This window comes from Aquila chrysaetos, chromosome 12, assembly GCF_900496995.4.
Source record: "Aquila chrysaetos chrysaetos chromosome 12, bAquChr1.4, whole genome shotgun sequence".
NCBI lineage: Eukaryota > Metazoa > Chordata > Aves > Accipitriformes > Accipitridae > Aquila > Aquila chrysaetos.
In genome coordinates, this window is record NC_044015.1 from 4135006 (window position 1) to 4159957 (window position 24952).

Sequence of the window (24952 nt, forward strand, 5' to 3'; positions counted from 1 at the left end):
AAGGGGGTGTGAGGGGGGGTCCGACAGGGGTGAGATGGAGATGGGGGGAGTGGGAGTATTGGTTGGGGGGGAGGAGGGGGCAGGAGGGGGGCCGGGTGGGGGGTCGGGAGGGTTTAGAGCAGCTTTGGTGGGACCTTTTCTTTTGTCTTTTCGATTAAAAGCTCTTTCCCCAGAACCGCTCCGTGCCTGTGTGGGACGGGGAGGGAGCGCGGGGGGCACCGGGAAACAGCACCCAAGAGGTGCAAAAGCCCCGCTGAGCCCCACATCCGAGCCGGCGAGCCCCGAGGGGAACCCAGCCACCCCCAGGCCCGAGTCACCACCAGCGGGGCAGGCGATGGTGGGGGGGGACGGGAACGGGAGCGACTGCGCTGTCCCCTTCCCCAGGGGAAGCAGCCCTTTGGTGGGGAAGCCAGGACAGACAGGTCCCTGCGGGACTCACGGACACGGCCCCACGCAGAAAGCAGCACGCAGCCCCTGGGACAAGGACAGACCTTGGGGGCCGCGGGGGACACGGACACACACGACAACAAGGGCCGCGAGGCCTTCGCCTTGAACCCGACCAGCGTCCCCTCCGGCGGGGACAGGGCTCGCTGCAAAGCCCTTCAAAGCCTCAAGACAATCACACCCTTCCTCGGCTCCCACCGCGCTCAGCCCCGCAGCCCAGCTTTGCCTCACCGACACAGCAAAATAACCCCAAATCGCCCCAAGAACGGCGAGGGAGGGAGCTGCGGGCCAGGCAGGGGCCCTCCTCCCCTTCTCTGGCTGCACCTCGGGCAGCCGCAAGACCGGGAAGGGGGGGAAAAAAACTAGGAGAAAAAAAATGACTGTCTAAAATCTCAGAACCGGCCAGAAAGTGCCTGGAAAGCTCATCTCTCTTTATTGCCCATTTCCCATCCCAGCTCCACAGCCCGGGAGCAAGGCAGCCCACGGCACCTTCGAGAAGCAGCCTCACCTTTCCGGGTCTGCCTTGCAGAAGGTGCAGGGTGAGGTCCCCGTCGGGGCGGTCCCCCAGCACCGGGGGGTCGGGGGGGGGCTGAGCCCCTTCCTTCGGGCAGTCCCAGGGGTGCCGCTGGGGCGGCGGGAGCCGCTCCGGACCCCGGGCGGGCGCAGTCCCGTCGGCGTCGGCACGGCGCAGCTCCCGGTGCCGCCGCCGCTCGGCGTCTCGCCCCAAGCGCTGGCTTTTGCCCCAAAACCGGCCCCCCCGGAGCCGCTGCACCGCCACCGCCCGCGGCTCTCGGGGGGCCACCGAGAGTCCTTCTGCTCAAGAGGAGGAGGAAAAAGGAAAGAAAAGAAAAAGAAAAGCCCCAAACCCAAACGTAAAGGAGCCTCAGCGCCGGAGGACGAGCTCTCCTCTCCCAAAGCTGCCGCAAAAGCCCTTGGTGCCATCGGGGCCGTGGGGCAGGCGAAGCAGCCCATCCCGCAGGCCGAGGGGCTCGGGCACCCGTTTCGCTGCCGGGACGTTGCCGGCAAGAGGTTTGGCATCTAGAGAGGGGCTGCTGGGCCAGGGCGCCCAGGCACCCGCCCCGCTCCCCCAGCCGCAGCCACGGGCGCTCTCGGGGCCGGAGCGGAGGTCGTAGCGGTCGGCCGTGCCCAAGCCTGTCCCGAGCGGAGGGAAGACATTCCCGGTGAGGAGCGATCCGGTGAAGGCGTTGCCGAAATCGTCGGGCTTGAAGTCGCTGCCGGGCCAGGAGGGTGCCGAGGGCTCCTTGCGCAGGAGGAGGGGTGACAACGCCTGGGAACCTTTCGACTCCGGGGAGCTGCAGAGCAGGGAGTCCCCGAGGCCGTACGGGAAGGTCGCGGCCACCGCTTGCGTTTTCCAACCCGGCTGGTCCGCCGGCTTCTCTGCCGCCTTCCTCTCGACCCCGGGTTTCTTCTTGGAGCCCTTCCCGCAGAGCCGGACCACCCTGATGCTCTCGCCGCCCAGGCGGCTCTGGCGGCCGAGGTCCTCAAAGGCGCTGCGGGCGCTCTCCAGGCTCTCGTACTCCACCAGCGCGCAGCACTTGCTCAGCAGCTCCGGGAAGCGAGACGTGTATTTCCGCACATCCGAGGGCAGCTTGCGGCCCGGCCGCAGGATGCGGATGGAGGCGATGGCGCCGAAGGGGCTGAACATCCTCGTGATGGTCTCCAGGAAATTCTTCTGGAGCGGCGGCAGCACGTCCTGCTCCGGGGGCAGCAGCTCCCAGGCCAGCAGCAGTTTGCTGGGGGGGATGCTCAGCAGGGACTCGGGGATGGGGACCCGTCGCCTCACTTTGGTACCCTCCTCGTTCACCTCCAGCAGCTCCGAGAACTGCAGCGCGTAGAGCGTCAGCCGCCAGTCACGCGTCAGGTATTTCACCTGCGGGGGAGAGGGGTGAAACCGCGTCACCGGGAGTCTCCCCCGGGCAGGGACCAGTCTAAACCCATCATCCAGGCAGGCTGCAACCCCATCAACCTGAGGTCATGGCAAGGCGATATCCTCCTTTCACGTGAGCATCTTCGGGATTTGCGGGAGAAGGTCCCCCGTGCCCCCGGACCGCGGCAACAAGCCACAGCTTCCCTGTACATCACAGCGCCAGTGCTTCCCTGCAGTTTTTTGGTTAAGGGGTGATCTCTGCCAAAGCTGCCTGGGGGAACCGCGGGCAGAAGAGGTGAACCCAGCCCTGGGCTTGCTTTGAGGACTGTTCACCGCTTCCCCAGCCACCCTCCCTGGCTGGAGAACTGCTGCAGCCCGTGGAAGGCAGAGAGCAGGGCCCAGCCCTGCACCACCAGCGCTTTGCTTTGCAGGGACACAGACAGCCTGAGCAGAGCCTGCACCTCCCCGTCCACCTCACCGCAGGCAGCCAGAGCACACCCAGACACCCAGGCACCCTCCACGCGAAGGCCACTTCCCACCCCGGTTGGCCAACGCAACGGGCTGCCTACCTTCTTGAAGGACGTCAGCAGTTTGATGCTGACGAAACCCATCTTGTTCTTCTGGACGTGTTTCAGGAGGAAAGCATCCTTGGCCAGATTCTCATCAGAGAGGTAGTATTCCACCTGGGACACAATCCTCCTGACCAGCTGCGGGTCGGGGACGCAGTAGTCGCGGTCCAAGAGATCAGCCCCCAAAACATCGCTCGCAGCGCAGAAGCTCCTGGCAAAGCAGCAGGGACACAGGTGTGCTAGACCATGAAACCAAACCCATCCCAAAACATGTATTCCCTTGGGGACAAACATAAGGGAAAACCAGGGCTCACCCCCCCCACACACATATCCCAGCAGCCACGTACCCACTGAAGCTCTTGAAGTCCTCCTGGCTGAGCAGGGCAAACGAGCGGCTCCGTGGCGAAAGGAGTTGCAGCGCCGGGAAGGAATTTCTTTGCACAGGCAGAAGTGTGCTGCAGCCGGGCTGGGAACCGAGCCCCAAGGCCACCCCAGAGCTACGCGATGACATGGTCCTTCATCTGGGACGTTACATAGGAAAAGGACAGTGCTGGGACATCTCCTGACTGCAGCCAGCCCCAGGGCAGAGCCCAGCTCTGGGCTGTAGCCCCCAAGCCCAGTCCAGGGATGGGGGAGCGGAGGCAACTCATTGCCGTGCCCTTACCTGCTTGGCAGTGTTGGGAAGGGTAGAAAATCCTGGCACTCCCTCCTGGAGACCTGCAGGCAGCAGGTTCAACCCTCCCCAGCCTCCAAACTAGGGCTCCTAAAAGGCAAAAGAAAAAAAAAAAAAAGAAAAGAAAAGAAAGGAAAAAAAAGCCCTTAAGGTGAGTAGGCTGCTGGTTTATAAGAGCAGGCACCTAAAATGAGCCCCAGTGGGTGGTTATGGACCTGCCCCCTCCAAGACCCACCAGGCTCCAGGTGAAACCTGTCTGCAGGTTAAATGGCCCCAGCTGAGCCCCGGGACCAGCCGGGCCCCTCCTGCCCTGACTGCTCAGCCGGGCAGAGGAGGAGCAGAGGCAGCAGTACTGGTACCAGTACCCCGGGTTACCCAGCGGGCCAGTGAACTTCTGCCATGAGGCGTCTCGGTCCGTGCCTCGGTTTCTCCGTGTCTTGCACAGGGACAGTAACGCTCACGTGGAGGTGGAGGGAGGGTTCGGTCCGGGGCACCGTTTGGGCTCCTGGTGCTGCCAGAGTGACAGGCAAAGGTCCTTCTTCCTGCAGAAATACCCCCTACCCCAACGAGAGGCAGCAGAAGAGCCCCAAGAAGGGGGTGAAGCCCAGGGACGGGCACGGGAGGGGGTGACGCTGCGGGGCAGAGGCCAGCCCGTAGCTTCAGTACATACAAGATGGGGAAGGAGGTCCGGGATGAAACTCATCCCCGTTGCTTGAGCCCCGCGTTGGCAGCAGCGGGGGGGCGAGGGCAGGCAGGGGCGGCTCTGCCGGGCGAGGGGCGATGCCAGGGCACGGGAAGGGGCGCGGAGGGTGCCGTGATCCAGAGGTGCTGGCTGGAGGGATCGATCCTGGGAGCCCGACCCGGCTGATCCTCAGCCTGTCTGACCAGGCGTGGGGTTTAGCCGATGTTTCTCTGCGCCCTGTGGCCACGAGGACTCGGCCAAGGGCTCGTCGCACGTCCACCTTGGGCTCTCGAAACAACCTGTCGCCAGACCGGCAGCATCTCCCACACGGGCAGGCCGGTCCCTGGCTGCGGCACTGCGGTCTCCCCTGCCCGACCACCTCGTCCCGGTCACGCAGGGCCGCTGCCGATGAATCCCTGGGCTGTGCCGCAGCGTCCGGCTGAAAGCTCATCCTTCTGGGACGAGTCACAGGGACTTAGCAATGCCAAACCGCTTCGGTTTCCCTGGGGTTGGTGCAGTTGGTGTCACCCCCCCCATCTCCCCTGCCACCTCCCCGCTTTCTCTGCCGGTTGGGGACTGCGGGGCGGTCAGACGGTGGGTGCGAGAGAAAATCCTGGGATGAGAGAGGTGGCCAAGAGCCACCCAGCAGGGGAACTGGGAACAGCCGGGATCCCTGAAGGGTGGTGGCACTTGGTGGCAGGTGACAACGAGGACACACTTCACCTGAATTTGTGGTGGGAGGCAGATCCACTGCCAGTCAGGACACCACGGGGCGTCCTTCGCTGGGCTCCCATCGCCTGAGCCCGGCAGCTCCCCAGCCTGCCGGCCCAGCCCCGCGCCGAAATCTCTGCAGGGATTTGCCCATCTAGGAGAGGCGATGGAGCCAGAGGCAAACCGAAGCTGGGAGCCTGAGCATTTTGAGCTGTGCTTTGCTTTCCACTTGCAGCCGGGTATGCTCGGGGTCAGGAGGAGCTGCTCAGCTCCCCAGGGGGAAATAACCCCCTTGTTCCAGCCCTGAGACTCAGTATCCGAAGGGAGAGGCTCAGGCTGGTCCAGCCATCCCCACAAGACGGGGCATAATCCAGAGGGAGAGTGAAGGAAGCAAGGACGCAGGGGGAGAGAGGCTGAGGCTAAACTTTCCCCTTTCCGAGTGGTCAGAGCAGGAATGATCTGTCACTCGTCACATCCCTGTCTCACTGCTTCCATCCTCCACAACTGGTCTGGAAGTGTAATTAGAAAACGCTTCTTATGGCCCTGTGCTTAGCAGCAGCCTGATCTTTCAGCCTCTTCTCCCCACTGTGAACTCTGGTGTAATGGGAGTATTACCCCGACCAACTGGCCGCTGTTGAGTGGTGAATGTGCCTTCCCACAGACACTGGATCCCTGGCCAAAATTGCTTTAATTAGACTGCACTGGGCAGATCCTGCATCTCCCCCTGACGCTGCAAGGCTGCAGCATCTGCCTGACATCTCCTTTCAGTGATTAAAGAAGAAATGGGACCACAACAATTATTGTACAGGCCTGAGCATTTGATATATATTTATTGCTATTCAGGTTTAGCTGGGAATTTTGTGCATATCGGGTTTAGGTGGTTATCCAGACTCCTTGCACAGTGCTGCAGAGCTCCAGAGCATCTCGTTTGCACGTCCGTGGTAAGCAGAAGGTGGCTGGGTTCGGTCGGTAGCGGCTGCAAAGAAGAGCCAATGTACCAGCTGAAGTTAATATCACACTCAATGGGAGCAGGGGAGTTTAAGACTTGGGTTGCTCAGTTGTTTTTTTTAGACCATCTTATCTCATCAGCAGGATCTGAAGTGCGGACTCTGACCCAGGGAGTATTCATTGTTGTTATTTACACATAAATCCAGCTTTCTCACTTGTCTCCTGCTACTTCGATATGAGACATTTACAGACAAACATCATCCTGACAGACAACAGTACGGGACAGTAAGAGGGAAAGATGTGCCACTATACACACTTTCTTTTTACTTTCCATTAGCAATATTTTTTAAAGTGTCACAGCTACCTTAGTACCATTCGAAATGAGTAAATAATATATTTGGATAGAATATACTCTGATATGCAAATGTACACGAGACCCCTGGAAAAGCTCACATCAAATACTGTATCATTAGAAATAATAATAGTAAAAGCTATTTATGACACGGCCTTTATTCACACAAAGATTTGCCCCGGAGCTTTGTTTTTGCAGTTTGGCTTGACGACAGATTCCACCCCCCCTCCTCTGCCCTGCAGTCCACATCAGCCCAGACCCCACAGGACACGGAAAGGGAGAATAAAACCCCGCTGGGGCAGAAGCTCTCCCAGCTCAGCCCCAGGGGAGCCACCGCCGCAAGGATGCCGCAGGAAAAGGCGAAGCGATACAGCAAGGGAAAATGCCACCGTAGTGTTGAGCAAACCCGGGGCCCATGACAGCCCCTCGCTGCTACATGGGATGGGTTGTTTTTTATCAGGGTCTGAGCTGCGCCGGCTCGCCCAGAGCGGGGAGGGGGAAGCAGGCACGCTGGCCCACCCTAAGGCACTGCAATCACACACCCTCTCCCGTGCTCCGGACGCAGCCCCGCAGGCAGCTGCACCCTACCTTCAACATTTTAGCAGGACATCAAGCGAGAATTTTACAAAACCCAGGACGTGGGAGGAGTTCCCCTCTGCCCGGGTACCCTGGCGAGGATGGGGATTGCCCGTGGGATTGCCCGTGGGCTTCAGAGCGTAGGGGGCAATGAACACACTTTGCGACCAGCTGCCACTTCCTCAGAGTCCTTTGGTATCTTGAGTTGGCCTGACAGTGTCCCAGGAGCATCTGCGGATCAGCGATGGAACGCCAAGCTGGAGAGACACGGGAGCAGGTGGGAATGCTTGTCCCATAGTCCCAGAGCATGTATGTGTCAGTCCCAGAGCACATACGTGTCAGTCCCAGAGCATGCATGTGCATTGCTCTGCCGGGACGAGATGGACGTGCAGCCTGGAGCCGTCTCCCCAGGCGGGTACAAGAGAGACGTACTGTCCTGTGCTCCCCGAACGAATGATTTGGCAAAGTCAGAGCCAGGACAGCTTGTCTTGAAAGGCTGGAGGAGAAGGGTCAGGTATTTTTCCTTCTTCTTGGGCACTGATTGGTTCAAGTTTGTATCACAGTGAAGTCTGAGAAGTGGGGAAGAAACCCAAACCACCTTCCCTGAAAGAGAAAGCCTCGTTTGCCCGCCTCGCTCAGGCTGGAGAGGAGAGCCTCTCCTAGCTAGGCACATCCGATCCGCTGCTGACAACGGAGGCTTCCATCGCTCGGTAGCAGACTTTGGACCTTCGCCTTCCGGCCAGCAGTCATGCTGGAGGAAAAGCAGGCGGCCAAACCAGCCCCGTCCCACCACCCACCCGGGCTCAACCCCGGAGCCCATCCTCAAACGCAAGTAAACATAAAGAGAAACTAAGAGGCACTAATAATGCAGATATGGGGAGACTCAGGCTTGCGACCGTCAAACCTGGCTCCGGATGTCTTCGTCCAGCTGGCGAAAAGCCGAATCCCCATTTCAGATCTCCTGCAGCGAGTGGCCGGGGTCACTGCGTTCCCGTTTCACCAGCGGCTCCCCCACGCGTCGGGAGCCCGTGTCCACCTCGCTGCCCAGGTCACTAATGTCATCTGCAAAGGACAGGTCTCAGCATGAGAGTGGCGACCGGAGGGGAAGAGGTTCTTTTTCCCAACAGAGCAGGGTGGAAGAGCCAAGCATGAGGTTCCCCCTCCCACAGCGATTCAACCCTGACCCAGCAGGACTTCCCTTGAGGGAGAGGAGGTACCTTTGTCCAGCAGTGTTGGGGACAGGGATGTGAGGTCACCAAACTGAAAGAAAAAGGAGTTACAAGGTAAGTGAGCCTTACTGGAGACCCAAGGTGCCAGACCTGCAAGTTGGCATCTATTTCCAAGCAATTCTAACGAGCAGCTTAAGCGCTCAGGAGAAACCACAAGCATCAGCAGTGCTGGTGGTGAAGAGCAGAAAGCAAAACCAACCACATGTTTTGGGGAAAAGTCTGTCTCTGCCATTTAAACCTCTGGGCAAACACCACATGCAACAATCTAGGGCAGGATCGAGCTCTGGAACAAAGGGAGAAATTTTTCCATCTCCCAAATCACAACCAAGTGCTGCCACAGACCAAAGGGTGGTACCTTTTCTCCAGCCCTCTGCATCTGTCCGGCAACTGCTCAGACATGCCAGCTATTCACCTCTCCTGGGACTCTACCATCACTCCACCTCTCTGCAACCCTCTGCCAAGCCTTTGCATCCACGTCAGGAGAATGCTTTGGCTTGCAAGGCCATGGTGCCAAGTGTAACCAGAGAGCTGGGGATATATTTGCTTCTGGAGATGTGTTGTCTCCCTCTATGATGAGGTCTGAAACACTAAATCGCTATAAAAATAATGCTGGAAAGTCATGCAAAGTTAGGCAGCAGGAGGAACTGAGGAGAGCAGGAGTTACAAAGCGAGCAATAGAAGTGGAAGGACACGATTCATCCTCTTTTGCTGGGAAGAATCAGCCTCCTCCTGGAGAACAGAAATATTGCAAGAGTTTAATGAAGGAAAGGCAAAACCTGAAGGATGAAAGCCTCCCACAGCTAAGTTTTGCTGGAAGCCACTCTCTGCCTTTCGTGTTCCTTTAATATCAATAAAGACAGAGGTTTTGCAGGGAATAGTGGGAAGTCACAGCACTGCTATGTGCAACAGCATGGGTCTAACTGGATAGGAAGGGAAAGCAAAAGGCATGCAGTTGATTTGTCTGGCTCCCCTACATGAGCTTTGTGGAAGAAAAAAACCAGCATGAGCTTCAAGGAGCAAATGAGATCAGTTTTAATCTAAGAGGAGTTTCTATATTGCTGTCACAGGTTGATCAGGGGCTTTTAAATATGTGCATTTCAGAGTTAAAAATCGGATGCAGTGGCTTCAGCTAGGTAGGACAGGACCTGCCTGCAAGCCAGGCACCAGATTTACAGTCTGATTTGTTACCCCACCCCACCCCCCACCCCCAAACAACACAAACAACCCATCATTTCTCTTCTTCAAGTCAAAAATGGAGAGAGTGGCTGACTGCGCATGTAACTCTGGAGCCTGCAGAGGCCTGAAGAAGTTCAGTGAACAGTACCACTGAAAGTTGCAGGGAAAGTAGCTTTTGGACCTTTTTTTGCTCGGTTTAGTTTTTGTGTTTGATGGGACTTTGCTCTGGCAGGAACCTCAAAGTCAGGTTGGTACCCACAGGTTATGGAGAGAAGTGGGAAGATCGTTTTCCTCCCTGCTCCAGGCCTCCAAAGCCCTGCTGATGCTCAACGGCCCCAAAACCCACCAGCTCAGGTATTAACGAGCCAGGATGGAAGATGCTCAAGGAGCTGGATCCTTGTGCCAGGCACCCAAAACAATTCAGTAAATCCTTCCGCAAAGATGGTTATAAAAGCATGTTCAGGACACGTTGCGGTTTGTGCTCTTTACGCGCTGCTTAGTTTGGGTTTGTTTCTAGGGAATAAACAATTCTCACCTCTCCCATTACAGCAATTGGTGTCTCCCCTGTTGCCTGGGCAACACGATGCTCTACCAGATAAAACATGTATTCATCATAGAGCAGGCGAATCAGGTGGAAGGAACCAAAGCTGGCAGCACTGCGCAAGGTGAGGTCACGGATCACCATGGAGCTGGAAAATGACCGGGAAACAAAATATTTGGGTTGTGTTTTACACTTGCATCACGGCTGATGTGAATTCTTGACCCTGAAGGTACTGTGGGACACAGTGGTCTGTTTCTACCTCTAACCCAAGACTATCAAAGGACTTTAAGAAATTAGTTGATGGAGCATCCTATCCCCATCCTGAAAGGATACAGGAGACACAACGCTCCCTTCTGTACCAGGGCAGAGCAACAGTTAACCAGAGCTGCATGGGAGTAAAGAACTTAGCATTGGCTTTTCAAGTGGCTATTTACATGCCCTAAGCCCGATGCAGAAACATCTCCAAAATGAGAAAGAAAATGTACCTATAGAAAGACCATTTTAACAGGAACTGCCTGGCTGCCTTGGGGAAGGTGGGACTGCCCTCGTGATGCTTCAGGACTTGAGTAACAACATTATCCAGCCAACTAGCCCACTGGTCCAGAGAACTCTGCTGCTGCAGAGTGAGCTTGAAATCCTGCTCCAGCTTCTGTACCATGCCTTCCTCGCACTGGCACACCCACGAGGCTTGCTCCTGCTCAGGAAGAAGGGTTGACAGTTACTCATGCCAAGCCTGCATGGTTGTTGCATCCCAGCCCAGGAATTAAACTTCGTTTCTAGTAGACAAGGACTCCAAACCAGCTCTGAATCACGTCTTCTCCGATCCATCCAGACCACGGTACAATATTATTATTAGAACTATATTATTGTTCGTAGCACTACTTCTTACAGAAGTTCCTTAGTACCTTCTCCACTATTCACAGTGAGATGGCAAACTTACCTGGAAAAGTAACACCAAAACTGTTAAATTGTTTACTTAATTGCTTTTTAGTATTGGAAATAAGATGCTGGTTACCAGCAGACAACCTCATTATGGAGTCCCAGTTCTAGACAACATGACCTACAAAAAGATACCCTAAGTTACCTGCACATTGGCAAAGTCGACCCGATTGAGATCACTGAGCATCTGGTTTATCTGGGAAGTGTTCTGCAGCACTGCACGGGCGGCCTGAGCCAGGTGGTTCAGGGACGTGTACCTCCGTAATGTCTGCGCAAAGGCACTCACTACCCCGACCTGCAAGACAGCACACAGGGCACCGCGAGCAGGAGGCCACGGAGCTGGAAGCCAAACTCTTCTCAATGCTGAGCTCAAGCACACAGCACACATCAGCTGGGGAAACCTGCACAGTCCCACCCACGCTGCTGTCCAAAGCATACACGAACGCTCCAGAGCAGCACTTTCGCAGCATCTATTGCATCTTGCAAACCAGCCTCTGCATTTCTGTTCTTTAAACTAACAGGTTTTCACATTCTGCCTCCAGTAGAGACCAGCAAGGTGATTACAGGCTGCAAGAATCCATGGCTTTAGGAGAGGGGAAGTAGGAGCCCTAGGTTTGGTCTCTGCAATGCCATTCAGTCCATAAGGTGTCCTGTGCTTTCTAGCAGGACAGCCTCATTCCAGTGCAGAGATTTTCTTCCACAAAGCTATATCTGCAATTTCGGGACATAGGACAGAGCATCGTCAGCTTCTGGTACAAAGGAATTGCCCTACCTGTCCTCCCACTCCTTGCTGATTTTGGTTCATAATTATTCATTACACCAGTCTGGAGTACACGTGGCCAAACCCCAGCAGTGATTTCCAGTCACTGTGGAAAACTGCAACATGCACACACACACTCAGTTCATATCCCTGACCTGCACCGTGCTCCTTCTGCTTACCTTGGTCTGGACAACCTGCGGGGGAAATTCATTCATTGCGTTCATCAGCCACCCTTCCAAACTCTTGGCAAAATTACGAATCGCCTGTGTAAGCGTGCCTGCAAAGAAGTCTGCAGTTAGAAAGGCAGTTCTGTATCATCTTTGGACACCACTTGCTAGCTTAGGACTGCCGTGGAAAGCACAGCCTCTGAGCTGGTTAGCTGTGATCTTGATTTAGCATCAAGGAAATCAACTGGGTCCTGAGATGCACTCAAATTTTTCTTATTCTCTAATGTTGTTACTCAAACTTTTCTTCTTATTCTTATTCCTATTCATATTTGTATTCATATTCTTACTCTTTCTTATCCTTTTCTTATTCGTGGCGCTTCTGAGCATTTTCCAAATGTTGAAATACACTCTTTAAAAACACACACGTGCCACAGCATGTAGACTGACAACAGGAGCTCAAAGGGACATGGCTTTCCAGTACTGCTCAGCCCAGTCTAGGGCTGAGTTGAGGCCTTGGGGAGACCGACACATGCACTTCACTGAGGAGCCAAATCAGAGAGAAAACCCTCAATATCCCATCATCTCATCTCCCAAATGAAAGCTGACCCCAAATTTCCAGGAGATGCAGTAGGGGACATGACAGTCCTACGTAAACAAAGATACTATCTCCAAGGAAACATCTCACAAGGATTAGCCACGCTTACTTGTGGATTAAGCCTATGCTTTTACCTTGACTCCTAGCCAAAGTCAGGAGATGTGATATGCAATAAACCAAATTTTAAAAGGCATGGGAATTTCCAGGGGCCACAAAGTACCGTCGACGCAGAGCAATGCTGCAGGAGGAATACTGCTGTTGCCATAATATTTTAGCTTGTATGCAAACCAAAAACCTCTAAATCAGCTTTTATAATGGAAATCTTCAGGGCAAGTGGTAGCCAGACCGAGTGATTCATGGATCGCTCTTTGTCAGACCCAACATCCCATGACTCAGCTGAGCGAGGAGCAGGAGCTGAGCAGGAGTGGGGACCACCCGTGCCCTCCTGACCGCGCTGCAGGATACTCACTGGGCACTGGTCTGAGCACGTCTGGGATGAGAATCTCCACCAGGGCCTGGTACAAGATGTGATCGCAGCTTCTCATCCATTTGAGGATGGGTTCGTATTTGCACAGAGTGATCAGCTTATCTTTTGGGAGGGTCCCTTCGTGTTCTTCTTCGCTGCGGGAGATGGAGGAGGGAGGCAGCGTTAGCAGCAGGTTTGCATTCAGTGCATTCACCCTTCCTCTCGATTTCTAACCCCAGTTTTCAGCAGAAAAAAGCCATTCATGTTTCTTTTAAAAGGAAATGTCTGATCGTTTGTACAAGTCGTCTTTGACTCTGCAGGCTCCTCTCCGTCCATGGGTCAGAGCTCTGACCACAGTTTTCCCTCAAATCCACATCTCCCTGTGCTTGGCCTTTGCTTCTTCTATCTTTAGCCTCGGTTCCCTTCTCACACTCATGTTCATGTGTACCTGGGAATTGTACTTCAGTACAGCCATTTCAGCAAGCAAAGGCTTAGCTGGTTCCTCCTTACAGACCCAGCTATTTCCAAAACCTCCACACCTCTCTCCTGTGCTCTAAACCTCCTCAACTGTAGCAGTGGAGACAAAAAGTTTGCAGCAAATGTCGTTTGAGCAGATAAGCCGATATCGATAGATACTACAAATGGTTTCAAGGTGTTTAACACCTTCAAATGCTGAATGTTTTCAGAAGGAAAAAGATTTGGTGTTTTGATGAGAGCAAAGCATATTGTCTCTAACTGAGTGAGATCAAGCTTGCATTATTTTCGCTTTATAGATATACGGAAACTTCTTCTGCATGATTAAGGCATAAGATACCTGGTTAAACAGCAAGCAGAGAAAACCAAAGCCTTAATGCACTGCCAGAGCATCAAAGCAGAGCTGCTCAGACACTATGCTGGGAATTGGGAATTTGGAAGGGACTTGCCCCATGCGTTACATCAAAATCATTAAAGCCAAGCCTTGGACTTACTATAAAGAGGTACTTATAGCCTCTGCCTGAGCAGTTTTAGTAAATGAACTCCACAGGCATACTCCTAGAACACTCACATGGAAAAACTGGCCATCAACTACCTAAACTTTCAGTTAAGTGGAACCATATTCTGCATTTTATCATCCTTTCAAACAGTTTGCCACTTTGATAATATTTTGGGTTTATATTTGTATATATATATATATATATATATAAAGCAGGGGGAGGGAGTGCTTTATTTACTTATCTTGATTATTAACAGTGGTATGGAGAGGTACTAGAGCACATAGCCTTAGCAAGATACGCTAGATTAGACAGAGCCCTGCAGAAACACTGCCTCCAGTATCCAAGTGAGCCTGTTTGTACCTAGCACAGCTCGCTCTGTGGTTTTGCAATATGCCTCGGAGATATACCCTTAAGTAGAAGAGATTTTGAAACAATCAAACACAGCTACAGTGATTCTTTGCGGGAAAATATCCATTGGGTAACATCTACTGAGGACAACAGGGTCATATTCTACAGGTTATTATGGCTATTTGCTTATTACTCAAACTTTTGCCATTTTTCTTCTGAATGTAAAACATCCACATCGGAAGTCCTTATATTATCAGTAGAGTGGACAATACAGACTTTTAATGCAAATTTTAAGAAGAAACCTTCACCTTTTCTATTTTCTCTATTTTGACTTATTTCCATTCCCCTGTCTCTTGGCAGCAGCCTCCCAACACATAAAGGATGAACAAAAGGCAATAATGACGAGCCAGGCAGGAGTACAAAGATCAGAGTAGCTTCATTTGCCATATCTGCCTCAAAACACGAGGCACTTAAAGATCTGGATAGCCAGCCAAAGAAGTGAGTCAGTTTAGATGTCACCAAAACCTCAGAGCCTGAGATGTCACTGGAGACCGATACCTAATTGCACAGAATTGTTACTGTCTGCTCCTGATGACGAAAGCAGCGTCCCGTTCTCACTCCTCTCTGCATTCTGGATTAGCACTGGTTGCAGGAGGTATAGGGTGCATAGATGTACATAATCAAAGCAGATGCTTTCCTTGGAGGTCTGAACTTTGTGTGGTCATTATGATATTAAACACTTCTGACACTCTTTGTAATGATTCTGCGGGGAAGTAAATACTTTCAAGTCCTACAAAGCACTCAAAATGCCTAGTGAAGCTGAAAATACTTCATGCATTTTTAAAACTAAAAATACCACCAAACAATGGAGCAATCAGAAATAATCAAAGCACAGCAGCGTATACCTGGATGGCAGGGCAGTAGAGCCATCACTAGATGGTGTTTTAGGACTCCAGAAGGATTGCCACAGTTTCTCAATATAATGAAATTGAAGATTCATTACAACATCCAAAGTTGCCTAACAACAAAGAACACAACTCATTAGCTGCTCTGCTAGCATCTTGTCGCACAGTGTAAGCATAAATTTCACGTGCTCCCATTTAGATTAAATTATTTACAAGAAAAATAATGGAAAGGACATTGTTTTAATAATCAACATAACATAAAACAGGTCACACAATGAAAAAATAACATAAAGCACAATATTTGAGTTATAATATCCAGCAAATCAAGCATTCCCTATTATATTCTAGCTTTTCCTAAGAGCAGGATATGAGACGAGCACATGGGTTATGTCCCACATCACTTAATAAATAAATTAAAAATATTCCAAATAATCACCTCGCAGTGTCGCCTGTAAAGAAGCTGCAGAGTTTTCACATCATTCATGGTGACCCCTTCTTGTAAGAGGACGTTACCTAGATGTGGGGCTGGGAACTCAGGAAAGACATGGGTTACATCTAGGGAAAAAAAAGATTGGGAAAGATGGTAAGAATTAGGAGCACTCAATTACACAGGACTACAGATGAGTGCAAGGTGCTGCTGTCGCTGGTGGCTATCTTTCATGTTTCAATTGGGGATGAAACAGGAGAAATTAGACCAATAATCTAGTTCTTTCCCAATTCATGCTGCTATACTGTGCAAAAAGCGAACAACCGCAGCCCATTTTATTCAGTGTGGAAAGGAAAATGTTTTCTTTCTCTCTGTAATAAAAGAAACATGAATACATTGTCCTCATCTACTGTGCTTCCCATTAGATTTTCTCCGAAGCCTGAAAAATGTCTCTCTGTTATTTTGAGAAACGGAAAATATAATTCGACAGCAGACATATCAGGAGCAATTGTAAATTGTATTTCAAGAAGGCTCAGAGCTGGCCGGGATTTGGTATCTGCTTAAATGATGGAGACACATAGATCCATGACCAGCAAAGCCAGAGAGCTTCTCTCACAAGGAGAAGGTCCGTACGTATTGTCTGCAGTCAGACACATATTGCAGCCTTTGCAATGAAGAGAATCGCTCTTCTCCCTCCGGCTGCCTGTCTTAGCAAGGCTCTTCAGGACCTCCACTCCTTCTATCCAATTTGGATAAAACTAGATGGATTAAATACATACTAAGAGGGAACCAACAGACCTGGTGGTACAAGGAAAAAGCCTTCCTGTGGGTATAGGAGTTAGCAAATAAACTTAGCAAGTGTGACGTTACAAGAGCTTATTAGAATATATACTATATATAAAATACATATATCTTACATGTATAATGCAAACAAATGCAGAACAGCCAGGGCTTGCTGGACAAGACCTTCCTTCCTCTTAAAGTTATAAGCCTAGACATGAGATATCTAATACATGAAAGCAGTCTCCTCACCTATGAATTGCAGATGATGTTGACTTTGAGCAGCAACCGACTGCTCCGGCGTAGTGTGCGGGTTACTATTGGACCCACTCTCTGCCATGCCATCCATCTTCTGTGCTGGTCTATACCTAAATTTAGAACGTGGCTTGGGATTTACACAGCCATGAGCAAACGTGTACATGGTATTTGCAACATAGTCATGCAGACTTTTGCGTTCATCATGTAATACATTCAAGGCCAGCATTGTGAGGGCTGACCATTTATATCACCTACTTAACTGGAGGGTGAAAATGAGAACTTCCTTTTGAAAAGCACTCCCCAAGACAGAATTAAAGGGGTTAAGATGTTTGCCTCAGGTGACATCAAAAAAAGTAGAAAATGAGAAGCAGAGCTGGAGTGGGTGCCAGAGTGCAGACTCTCAGTCTCAGGAGCTGACTTTGGCATTTACTCTCTGTTTCGGAGCTGAAGAAATAAATTCTTCTGCTCCTTCTTCACTCCAGCAAGAACCAGAAGTGCCCATGCTTCCTGGAGACAATTCCAAATTCCTTTGCACATTGTTTTTTATATTCAAAATTACTCAGACACAAGACTAACCACAGCACTATTTAACTTGCACTGTTGCACAACAAAAAAACTCAAACAAACCCCAAAACCCCAAACCCACCCAAGCACAACACAAGCCCCCAAGTCCTTTACACTGATTTGGCACAAATAACACCATAGCTGAGGTCCTAGAACAGTTCAGTCAGAGGGAGGCAGTGAAAAGTGGCACATACGGTGGCATTCTCTGTAGCGGCGGGCTGAATCAAGCCGCTGGCAAACAGAATAGGCAGATAAACATCATTTCATAGAATCACAGAACAGTTTGGGTTGGAAGGGACCTTTCAAGGTCATCTAGTCCAAACCCCCCTGCAACAAGCAGGGACACCGTCAAATAGATCAGGTTGCTCAGAGCCCCGTCCAACCTGACCTTGAATGTTTCCAGGGATGGAGCATCGACCAGAATGGGTTTGGGACCCTTCCACTACTCAGAGCAGCCAGTGACTTGCAGACCCCTCTTCCACAGCTCAGCTCTGGCAGTTCACCAACACTTGGGTTTGAACTGTCCCAACACGCTCCCTTTGCTCGCATGCCAAGCCGAGTCCCAAGATGGGGTCTGCAGCTTTCTTTGGCAAAGGACCCTTGCCCGCGGCAGCGTCGGGGCACCGCTAGCAAGATCCAAGACGCTGGGAGCACCTACCTTTGCTTCTGGTGGATGGGCTGCTGCCTCATTGCCATGTACTGGGTGTCCTCCTGCAAGCGGTTCAGCGGAGACTCTGGTTTTAGACGGATCCCGTAATAATGATATTTGGAGTTTCCCCTGGAAGTATCAGCGTTGAAATTGCTCAGTGTAAGCTAGTCAATGGAAGGGACGTCGTAGCCCTGCGATTTATTCTTAGGCTTGTTTTGACAATACACCCTACTTCTTACAGCACACGTCGGTTTGCTGCCAAGCGCTATTTGAATGGCTGAACTAATGAATGCCATCATCCCCTATAAAATTTAAAACCACATGTCGCAAAGTTCAGTGACATCCACATTTAAAACCCGGCAAGGTTTGTTCCAAGTAACCCATGGTAACTGGAGAAGAAGAGACAAGTGTTACAATACAAAGTGTTATTAAACAGAATGACAGAAAGACCTCAGGGGACGCTTTGCTATTTGATTAGGGTTTAAGGATTTGTTTTTTCCATAAAAACAAACTTCCATCTTTATCTAGACTTGGATAAAACAAGCCTGACTGAATAGTTAACTATGATAAGAAAACATCTTTCTGTTGCCAGCACTTTCACAGCAACGGCAACGGGCTTTGATGTGGCTTTGTTCTTGGAGTTGCTAATTTTTGTAGTTTTTGTAAAAACTGAAAGCTTTTTTCAAGCAAAAGAGGCTGTAATTCTTTTTCCTTTGCTGGTCAGTAAAGCTGCTCTGATGCTCCTTAGGAGAATGTCTTTCCATCACATTAGACAGATGTGTCAGTTAAAGTTTTTCCACCAAACTGGAATTTTTCAGTCCCCAAGTGTCTACTTTTGGGAACGAGAAGGACAATTACGCAGCCATGGATACATGACAACAGTGTGTCCAACTTGGCTTTAGCCAATTTGTCACTAACAACGGTTAAGCTGAGGCCTCAGTGGGAGAGGAGACCGAGCCAGGGGAGCAGCAGCAGAGCCTCCAGAGCCCTTACTGGGGGTGCTTAAAATTCATTTGCTGTGTCTGGAGGCACCCTAAATCCAATGATGCTTCCCATTGGAAAATTACATAGAGAAATTTAAGAGAGGAATATTTGGCAAAGAATTAACCCTTTCTTCCTTGCTGGGGAAATTTTGTTTTTTTCAAGGACACGCTTGAATCGTTCAGTCTTTGTCACTGTACTGAAGTGTTTTACACGCACTGACTGCTCAGGTACGAAGTACACTTCGGCCATGTCTTAAGTGATTTTAAGTGCCTGCAAATTAAATAACAGCTGCATTTATAATCTAAATGAATGAATAAGAAAATAATGGTGGACAGCTTTTTCCATATATATTGAGGTTTACTGTATCCTCCCCGGCCTGCACATTTACAATTTTAAGTGGGTTTTTTGCTTGTTTGTTTTTTCTTTAATCCTTGATGGGATTAAAAAATTTCTCTCCTCTAAAGAAATTATTTCAGACCTCTTGCACTTGGGCCAATCTACAAAAATCCAAACTCTCTCCAGCTCTTCCTACGACTGTTGCCTCCACATTCCAGCTGTGGAATGCCCCGGACACATCTGGTTTTGTTCTTGTTTAGAAGCCTAAATATCTAAGCTTGAATTTTATTACAAAATCTTACACAATCAGAGCAATCACTGTTTCTCTAGTGCATTAGCTACTTTTTTTAAAATTAGAAGCTGGGATAAAATGCAAACTCAGCTGTGTAAGCGGTGGAGATACTCTGGGTGCTCCCTTGAAGGACACATACGTAATTACAGCAAGTATAATTTCTTACGTTATGCTTTTGTTGTAACATCCTATGGATCTTTGATGTTTTAAAACAAAAAATTCTGTCACAAGATTCAGCCTGACACTTTGGAAATTTAAGAAATAAGCCATTCACATCTGTACAGATTGTGTGCATCAAAGACGTGGTCACAGATTGTGTTCTCATCCGTGATGGAGGATATTTACTGGACCCAAAGGGAGAAACCGTTTCACTGCACCAGAATTTTGGGGTCTGCAGCTGACAGTGGCAATTGTGAAAATTACTTATTTCATCTTTTTGAGACAGTAATGGAATGAGAAGCAGCCTAAATTCAAATAAAATATTCTTAGACTCGGTAGGAAATGGACTTAGACCAAATTCCACTGTGCAGCTGGACAAGGCACTGCCACCAGCGACCTGGAGCGTGTCTGAAATTAACTGTATTGTCAAGCCTCTCACACCACTGATTCATGGTGAGAAAGCAGATTTGCCTCGTAACACATGGAAATTACTTCTGTGCCTCAGAATAGCAATTCTTTTTCCCACATGACCATGGTTGGTTGTTTCTGTAGATCTCGGAAGAAAGGCCTGTGCCTGCTAAATCATGCTCAGTAGGTTCTCAGTACGCGTGCGAGAAGTAGTAGGAGTTTGGGGTTTTTTATTTAAGTGTAGATTCGTACCAACCTGGTTCCCAGGCGGCGAGTCCTCAGCCCCATGAACACTGAACGGATCAGTTTTCCGAAGGAAGCGGCGTTCACTGGATCCAGTTTGTGCTCCTGGCAGTGCCGCAGGTAATGGTTATAGAGAGAGCTCCTGGGAAGGCTGACACCTTCCGCTGTCTCGTAGTTGTCCAACAACCACTGGAGCTTTATGTATGGAAAACATAAATAAATAAAGAAGACATGAAAGTCTAAAGAGGGCTGGAATGGGCTGCATCAAACAGTGTCAAGGCTTAAATGTCAGGAGATTCCATCTGACGTTAAGAGTTCAAGAGAACTTAATGCTGGGTAGTTAATTTATATAAGTTTTATAACTTATGCTAGTTGCATTTTTATGAAAGTAAAAGGACCCCCAGCCCAAAGCTCATAACCCAAACAAAAAATGCTGTCAGATTTTGCAAGAACATTAAAACATAATCCGCCTGCCATCTCAGTGTCCGCCTTGGATTTGGATGAATTCCTGCAGAGCCAAAATAAAGCTGTAAGAACTCATGTTTTCCAAGAATAAAAACGTTAAGATATTGCCTAAGAGGAATAAATTTTAGGGGAACCAAATATGCTGCAAAGTCTTTATTAATTTGAAGATTGGCATGTCTGCAACTGTTCCCTTAACAATAAAATTAACAGTTACCAAAGCAACCTTAAAAATCTGAGGTGGTCCATCTATTTTTCAAAATTTACTGTCTGAACTTCTTCTGACATTTGTTGATTAAAGTTTGCAATTTATATAAATCATTTATACCCAGCTGGTCTGAAAGGGCAGGCCCGGAGCACAATGTCAACACAGGAATTAAAATGCGAAAACCCCAAAACCCCAATCTCCTTTAACTGGCTAAATGACTTCAACATCAATAAAACAAAGTGCTAGATTAAGTGAATTTTTGAAGGAACTAGATGTACAAATGGACTAAAATCAATAGCTTTGGTAAAAGCCCTTTCATTGTCGTTAGGGACGTTTGGGATTAACATTTTCAAGACTTCCCTCTCCTTCCAGACCTCCATCCCTGCGGGCACAGGAGGCACAGCTCCACCACCAGCAGCTGCATTCGCACCAGATCAGTGGCAAAACAGACTCAGGTTACGGATGCCAAAATATTAGCCACGTCATCTCCTTACAACAAATAGTTCAAGCACATATTGTAATTAAGCACAAACTTAGTCTAGAAGTCGATGGGATTTAACCATGCACATGGATGTACAAGTCAGCCCATGCTTAAGTCCTCTCCACTCATATTCCCATATCTGGCTCTTTTCCACCATTTTCTCTTGCTGAAACCTTGGGGTCCCAATCTACCACTATTCTCAAGTTTCATATCCATAACTCTGTGAAAATACAACCTGAAATGTGCAATGACATCTCTGACACCTCACTCCATTGAGTTATTTTCAGTTTATGTATTTCATATCCCACTTTGCTCTCACACAAAGGTTTTTCAGCACCTATGAATGTATGTTCTGTGGTTATCATTCACATACCCAAATTTAAACTTCTGCTACATCAAATAAGCTGAATCCAAAGCTGTACAGTTGAAACTATTTCATTCATTAGTTGGGTTTGACCCATCAGTTTTGGTGGCCTTTGGAGCAGACCAGGGGCTGCCACAGCGGGAAGAGGAAAAACCTCTTGGCCATTTTCCCTTCTGTCCTGCTTTTCACAGAGCTGCTTGTCACCTTCCCACCTTCCTCCACTTACACATCACCCAAGACACTCTTTGATGTGTTCTTCCACAGACAAAGATCTTTCTGACCTCCAAACCCTACAGTCCTAAGAGGTGGTGTTTGCTAATGATCTGCGTCCCTTCATGCTCTCGTCTGCAGAAGAGACATCCCTGGGAAGCCCTGAGCCTCCCCCACCCATTAAGCTATTTCTAACAAAAGTGGACCCCAGAGTTTTTGACATAAAAGACCAGCTGGAGCTCAATTTTTAAGTAGTCCACAGCTGTGCTAATTTTGGCCCATCCCCTGTATTTAAATGATTAATGATTAAGAAGGTTCTTTTTTTTTTTTTTTTTTTACCATTTATTTTATTTATCCTATGGAAGATACTGAATGTGGATCAGCTATTTATTTTCTAAACCTGTTCTAATTCCAAGCCTTAAAAAAAAAAAAAAGCTGCATGTTACTATGGAAAATTCAGATATAGGTAAAACCCTCTCATTTAAATTTGATCCTAGACATTTTTAGTCTAATCCCCGATATTTCTAGAATATTCCCTTCATCTTCCAGCTTTCTTTTTCTGCGAGTGTCTTTTTATACTCCTTTACACATTACAGAGTTTCACAATATGAACTCCCACGATTGAATTAGAAACCTATTCTGAAACGCACAAAAGAGCTTAAAAAAAGAAACGTCAGAATGTAAATAATTTTCAAAACATGATTTTCGCTCTTCCTGCATTAGTAGTAACAGACCGGGCACTTAAAATGAGAACATTAAAGATTCTTTCCATTTGCGTCCCTTATTCTGTTTACTTTTTGAATTTTGCTCAGTTGTGACAATGACAAGATATTCTACAGTTTCATTTCTGTTTATACTACAATCAGGTTCCAATAAAATCACTATGCAGCCATATGCTGCTTTGTTTGTTATAGGCACTACAGGGGAACATTGCGATTTCATTTCTACTTTAACTTTATTTCTATTGACTGTTTGTTTTGATTTAAAAAAAAATAATCTTCAGCAAAAACCTTGTCCTTGTTCGATTCAAGGATAGCTCTTTAAGGATGGAAAAAGCGATACATGGGGCTGGCTGAGAAAAAGAAAAAACCTTTTTTTTCTGAAGGTCCAGGTTTGGAAAGGTTTTCTTATGGGCACTTCTATGAAAAAGAAACCACTGAGGACACACATTTATGGTTCGTATTTAAGGTGGTTTTATCTGAGACTAAGAGGAGCAGGTTCCTAAGTCCCCGCTCAGTCCAGCTCAGAGTTAGGACAGACCATGGACCACCCGCGTGCCTGCCGAGCATCCCCAGCTCAGCGATGGGGAGAAACGCTTCCCCCCCACCAGGAGTTCCCTGCTCGACCCCACCAATCTTTTGCAATTAAAGTTTCATCAAAACCTGTACATTGTCTTGGAAAGTCTCTTTTCCAGAATAAATGCCTGTCAGCTCTGGTCCCTTGCATAGTTAAGCCCCCAGCAATCCGTGTACATGAGCACAAGCTCCAGCATCCCCCAGCAGGAGATTCATCCTTCATTAGGTCATTACATTCCACCCCCAGGCAAGGAAGAGTTATTCCCTTTAACAGTTTTCCTACTTCTCTGTTCAGTCTCATTTTAGGTGTTTCCACCTAATCACCATTTGGGAATAAGATCTTTTCCTCAGGGGAAAAAGTCCATCAGCACCTACCTAAGAGCCATTCAGCCACAGCAAAGAAGTCCAATGTTTTTTGGGGGGTTTATTTTGGGGTTTTTGTTTGTTTGGTTTTTTGTTTTACAGGCAGTGAGGAAAAAATGCATTTTCCTCCTATTCCTATGAGTGCTATGGATATCTAGGAGCCGTAGGGCCTCAGGCAGGTTATAGCATCCAACTGCTTCCTTAGGTGCCAGCTTTAGGCACTCGTGTACAAAAATTGTAGTCATTTTTCTCAATTTCTTTGCATCATCTGCCAGCTCATAATTGGCAAAGAAGTAATCCTCTGACCCAGTGACTCTGGAGTACACTTGTGAGCAGAGGTTTTTCAGTAACAGTAATAGATTGACATGATTTCATTAGAAACATCATGTGTCACTGGGGTATTAACATTAGCTTAGGCTTCCAGATTTGATATTTCAAGTGCACTTAAATAACCTCTCAGAGAGTTTTTGAAGCGCAATTAAGTTATCAAGTGTGGCTCCATTTCACATTGACTTTGTTTAAACAGCATTATGTAAAAAAAATCTCTCTTGACTGAGATACCTTTCATTTTCTTTTTTTTTTTTTTTAAAAACCCCAAAGATTCCTGGCATGTAACCTCTGCTGACGGCAACAAGATAAGCCATTACCCCAAGAATTTACAGATTTGCAAAATGGGAAATTTAAAATGAGGGACAGAACACTTAATGAAGAAATCTGCAACCTTAAGACTAAAAGCAATTAAGTCACAACTAAGAGTGCAATTAGCATTACCTCACAACTTCCTCAGCTACTAGCTTTTGTCAAGCTCATATTTTGCTTTCAGCCTTGAAAAATCACAGTCACCTGCTGCTTCACCTTCTGGTTCTCATGCGCAAGCCTGACAATATCGTGTGTCAGTCACACAAGCATTTGGGATAGGTAATCCTCTGTCTGTTTTTTTGTTTTGTTTTTTTTTTAACATAAAGAGGTGGGACTGGGACCTGAAACATCCCGGACAGCAGAAACCCTTGTAACACAGCACGTGCCAGGGAAGACGTGCAGAGGGGCTCAGTGCTGCACCCTCATCGGGCTGTCCCACACACTGTGGTTGGGAGCAACCTCTGGTAGCCTCCAGTCTCCAGGTGGTTGACGCCCCATCCCTGGAAACATTCAAGGTCAGGTTGGACGGGGCTCTGAGCAACCTGCTCTAGTTGAAGATGTCCCTGCTCATGGCAAGGGGTTGGACTAGGTGACCTTGAAAGGTCCCTTCCCACCCAAACCATTTGATGATGATTCTGTGATTCCAGTCCAGCCTCCTACTCAATTCAGGGCTCAACTCCAAGGGAGGTCAGGTCCCTCAGTCCAGTTGAAAGGCTCATTCATTTGAGTCCTGAGAACCAACCCAGGCAGAGGCTGCACAAACTCCCCAGGCAATAGAACCGACCTTCCTCCAGCTCTGGAAAGAAATTGCCTGATCCGGTTCTGCAATGTGCTGCGTTTCCTACAGGCACTGCTCGTACCATCGCCTCCTTGTTATTCCCACATGT

The 24952-nt window shown here is 48.9% G+C and overlaps 2 protein-coding genes across 13 annotated transcripts in view; both read right to left on the reverse strand.

The window, feature by feature from the left end:
• Positions 1-156: 156 nt before the first annotated feature.
• Positions 157-4637, reverse strand: LOC115349294 (la-related protein 6-like). 2 transcript variants are annotated; one of them, XR_005933752.1, is made up of 5 exons: positions 3566-4637; positions 3249-3422; positions 2902-3112; positions 953-2335; positions 157-491 (listed from the first exon to the last, which is right to left on the reverse strand). XR_005933752.1 is itself a non-coding variant. In XM_030033367.2 (4 exons), the coding sequence occupies exons 2-4, from the start codon at positions 3410-3412 to the stop codon at positions 1328-1330; spliced, it is 1383 nt and encodes a 460-aa protein (XP_029889227.1). In that variant the 5' UTR covers positions 3413-3422; positions 3566-4637; the 3' UTR covers positions 855-1327. The 2 variants fall into 2 exon arrangements, 1 of the variants encoding a protein (XP_029889227.1); XM_030033367.2 differs by lacking the exon at positions 157-491 and having other exon boundaries at positions 855-2335.
• Positions 4638-5782: 1145 nt separating this feature from the next.
• The window catches only part of RFX2 (regulatory factor X2), a 62631-nt gene continuing 43461 nt past the window's right edge, over positions 5783-24952 (reverse strand). For 9 of the 11 annotated variants that reach the window (XM_030033326.2, XM_030033325.2, XM_030033334.2 and 6 more), the window contains 12 exons: positions 20057-20238; positions 17631-17750; positions 16403-16518; positions 15380-15498; positions 14944-15056; positions 12720-12871; positions 11668-11765; positions 10874-11023; positions 10275-10483; positions 9784-9937; positions 8061-8103; positions 5783-7905 (listed from right to left, as the gene is read on the reverse strand). In XM_030033326.2, coding sequence (XP_029889186.1) covers positions 7796-7905; positions 8061-8103; positions 9784-9937; positions 10275-10483; positions 10874-11023; positions 11668-11765; positions 12720-12871; positions 14944-15056; positions 15380-15498; positions 16403-16518; positions 17631-17750; positions 20057-20238 — 1566 coding nt within the window. In that variant the 3' untranslated portion in view covers positions 5783-7795. The remainder of the gene's footprint in view (positions 7906-8060; positions 8104-9783; positions 9938-10274; positions 10484-10873; positions 11024-11667; positions 11766-12719; positions 12872-14943; positions 15057-15379; positions 15499-16402; positions 16519-17630; positions 17751-20056; positions 20239-24952) is intronic. The other 2 variants (XM_030033324.2, XM_030033323.2) reach the window with 2 other exon arrangements.

What these genes read in the sequence shown, in the direction of transcription:
- LOC115349294 (XM_030033367.2), bottom strand. Translation starts at nt 3,412, where the DNA reads ATGTCATCGCGTAGCTCTGGGGTGGCCTTGGGGCTCGGTTCCCAGCCC. An exon ending in GACTTCAAGAGCTTCAGTGG is followed by an intron (nt 3,113 to 3,248) that starts GTACGTGGCTGC and finishes CTGCTTTGCCAG; the next exon opens with GAGCTTCTGCGCTGCGAGCG. An exon ending in TGCTGACGTCCTTCAAGAAG is followed by an intron (nt 2,336 to 2,901) that starts GTAGGCAGCCCG and finishes TCTCCCCCGCAG; the next exon opens with GTGAAATACCTGACGCGTGA.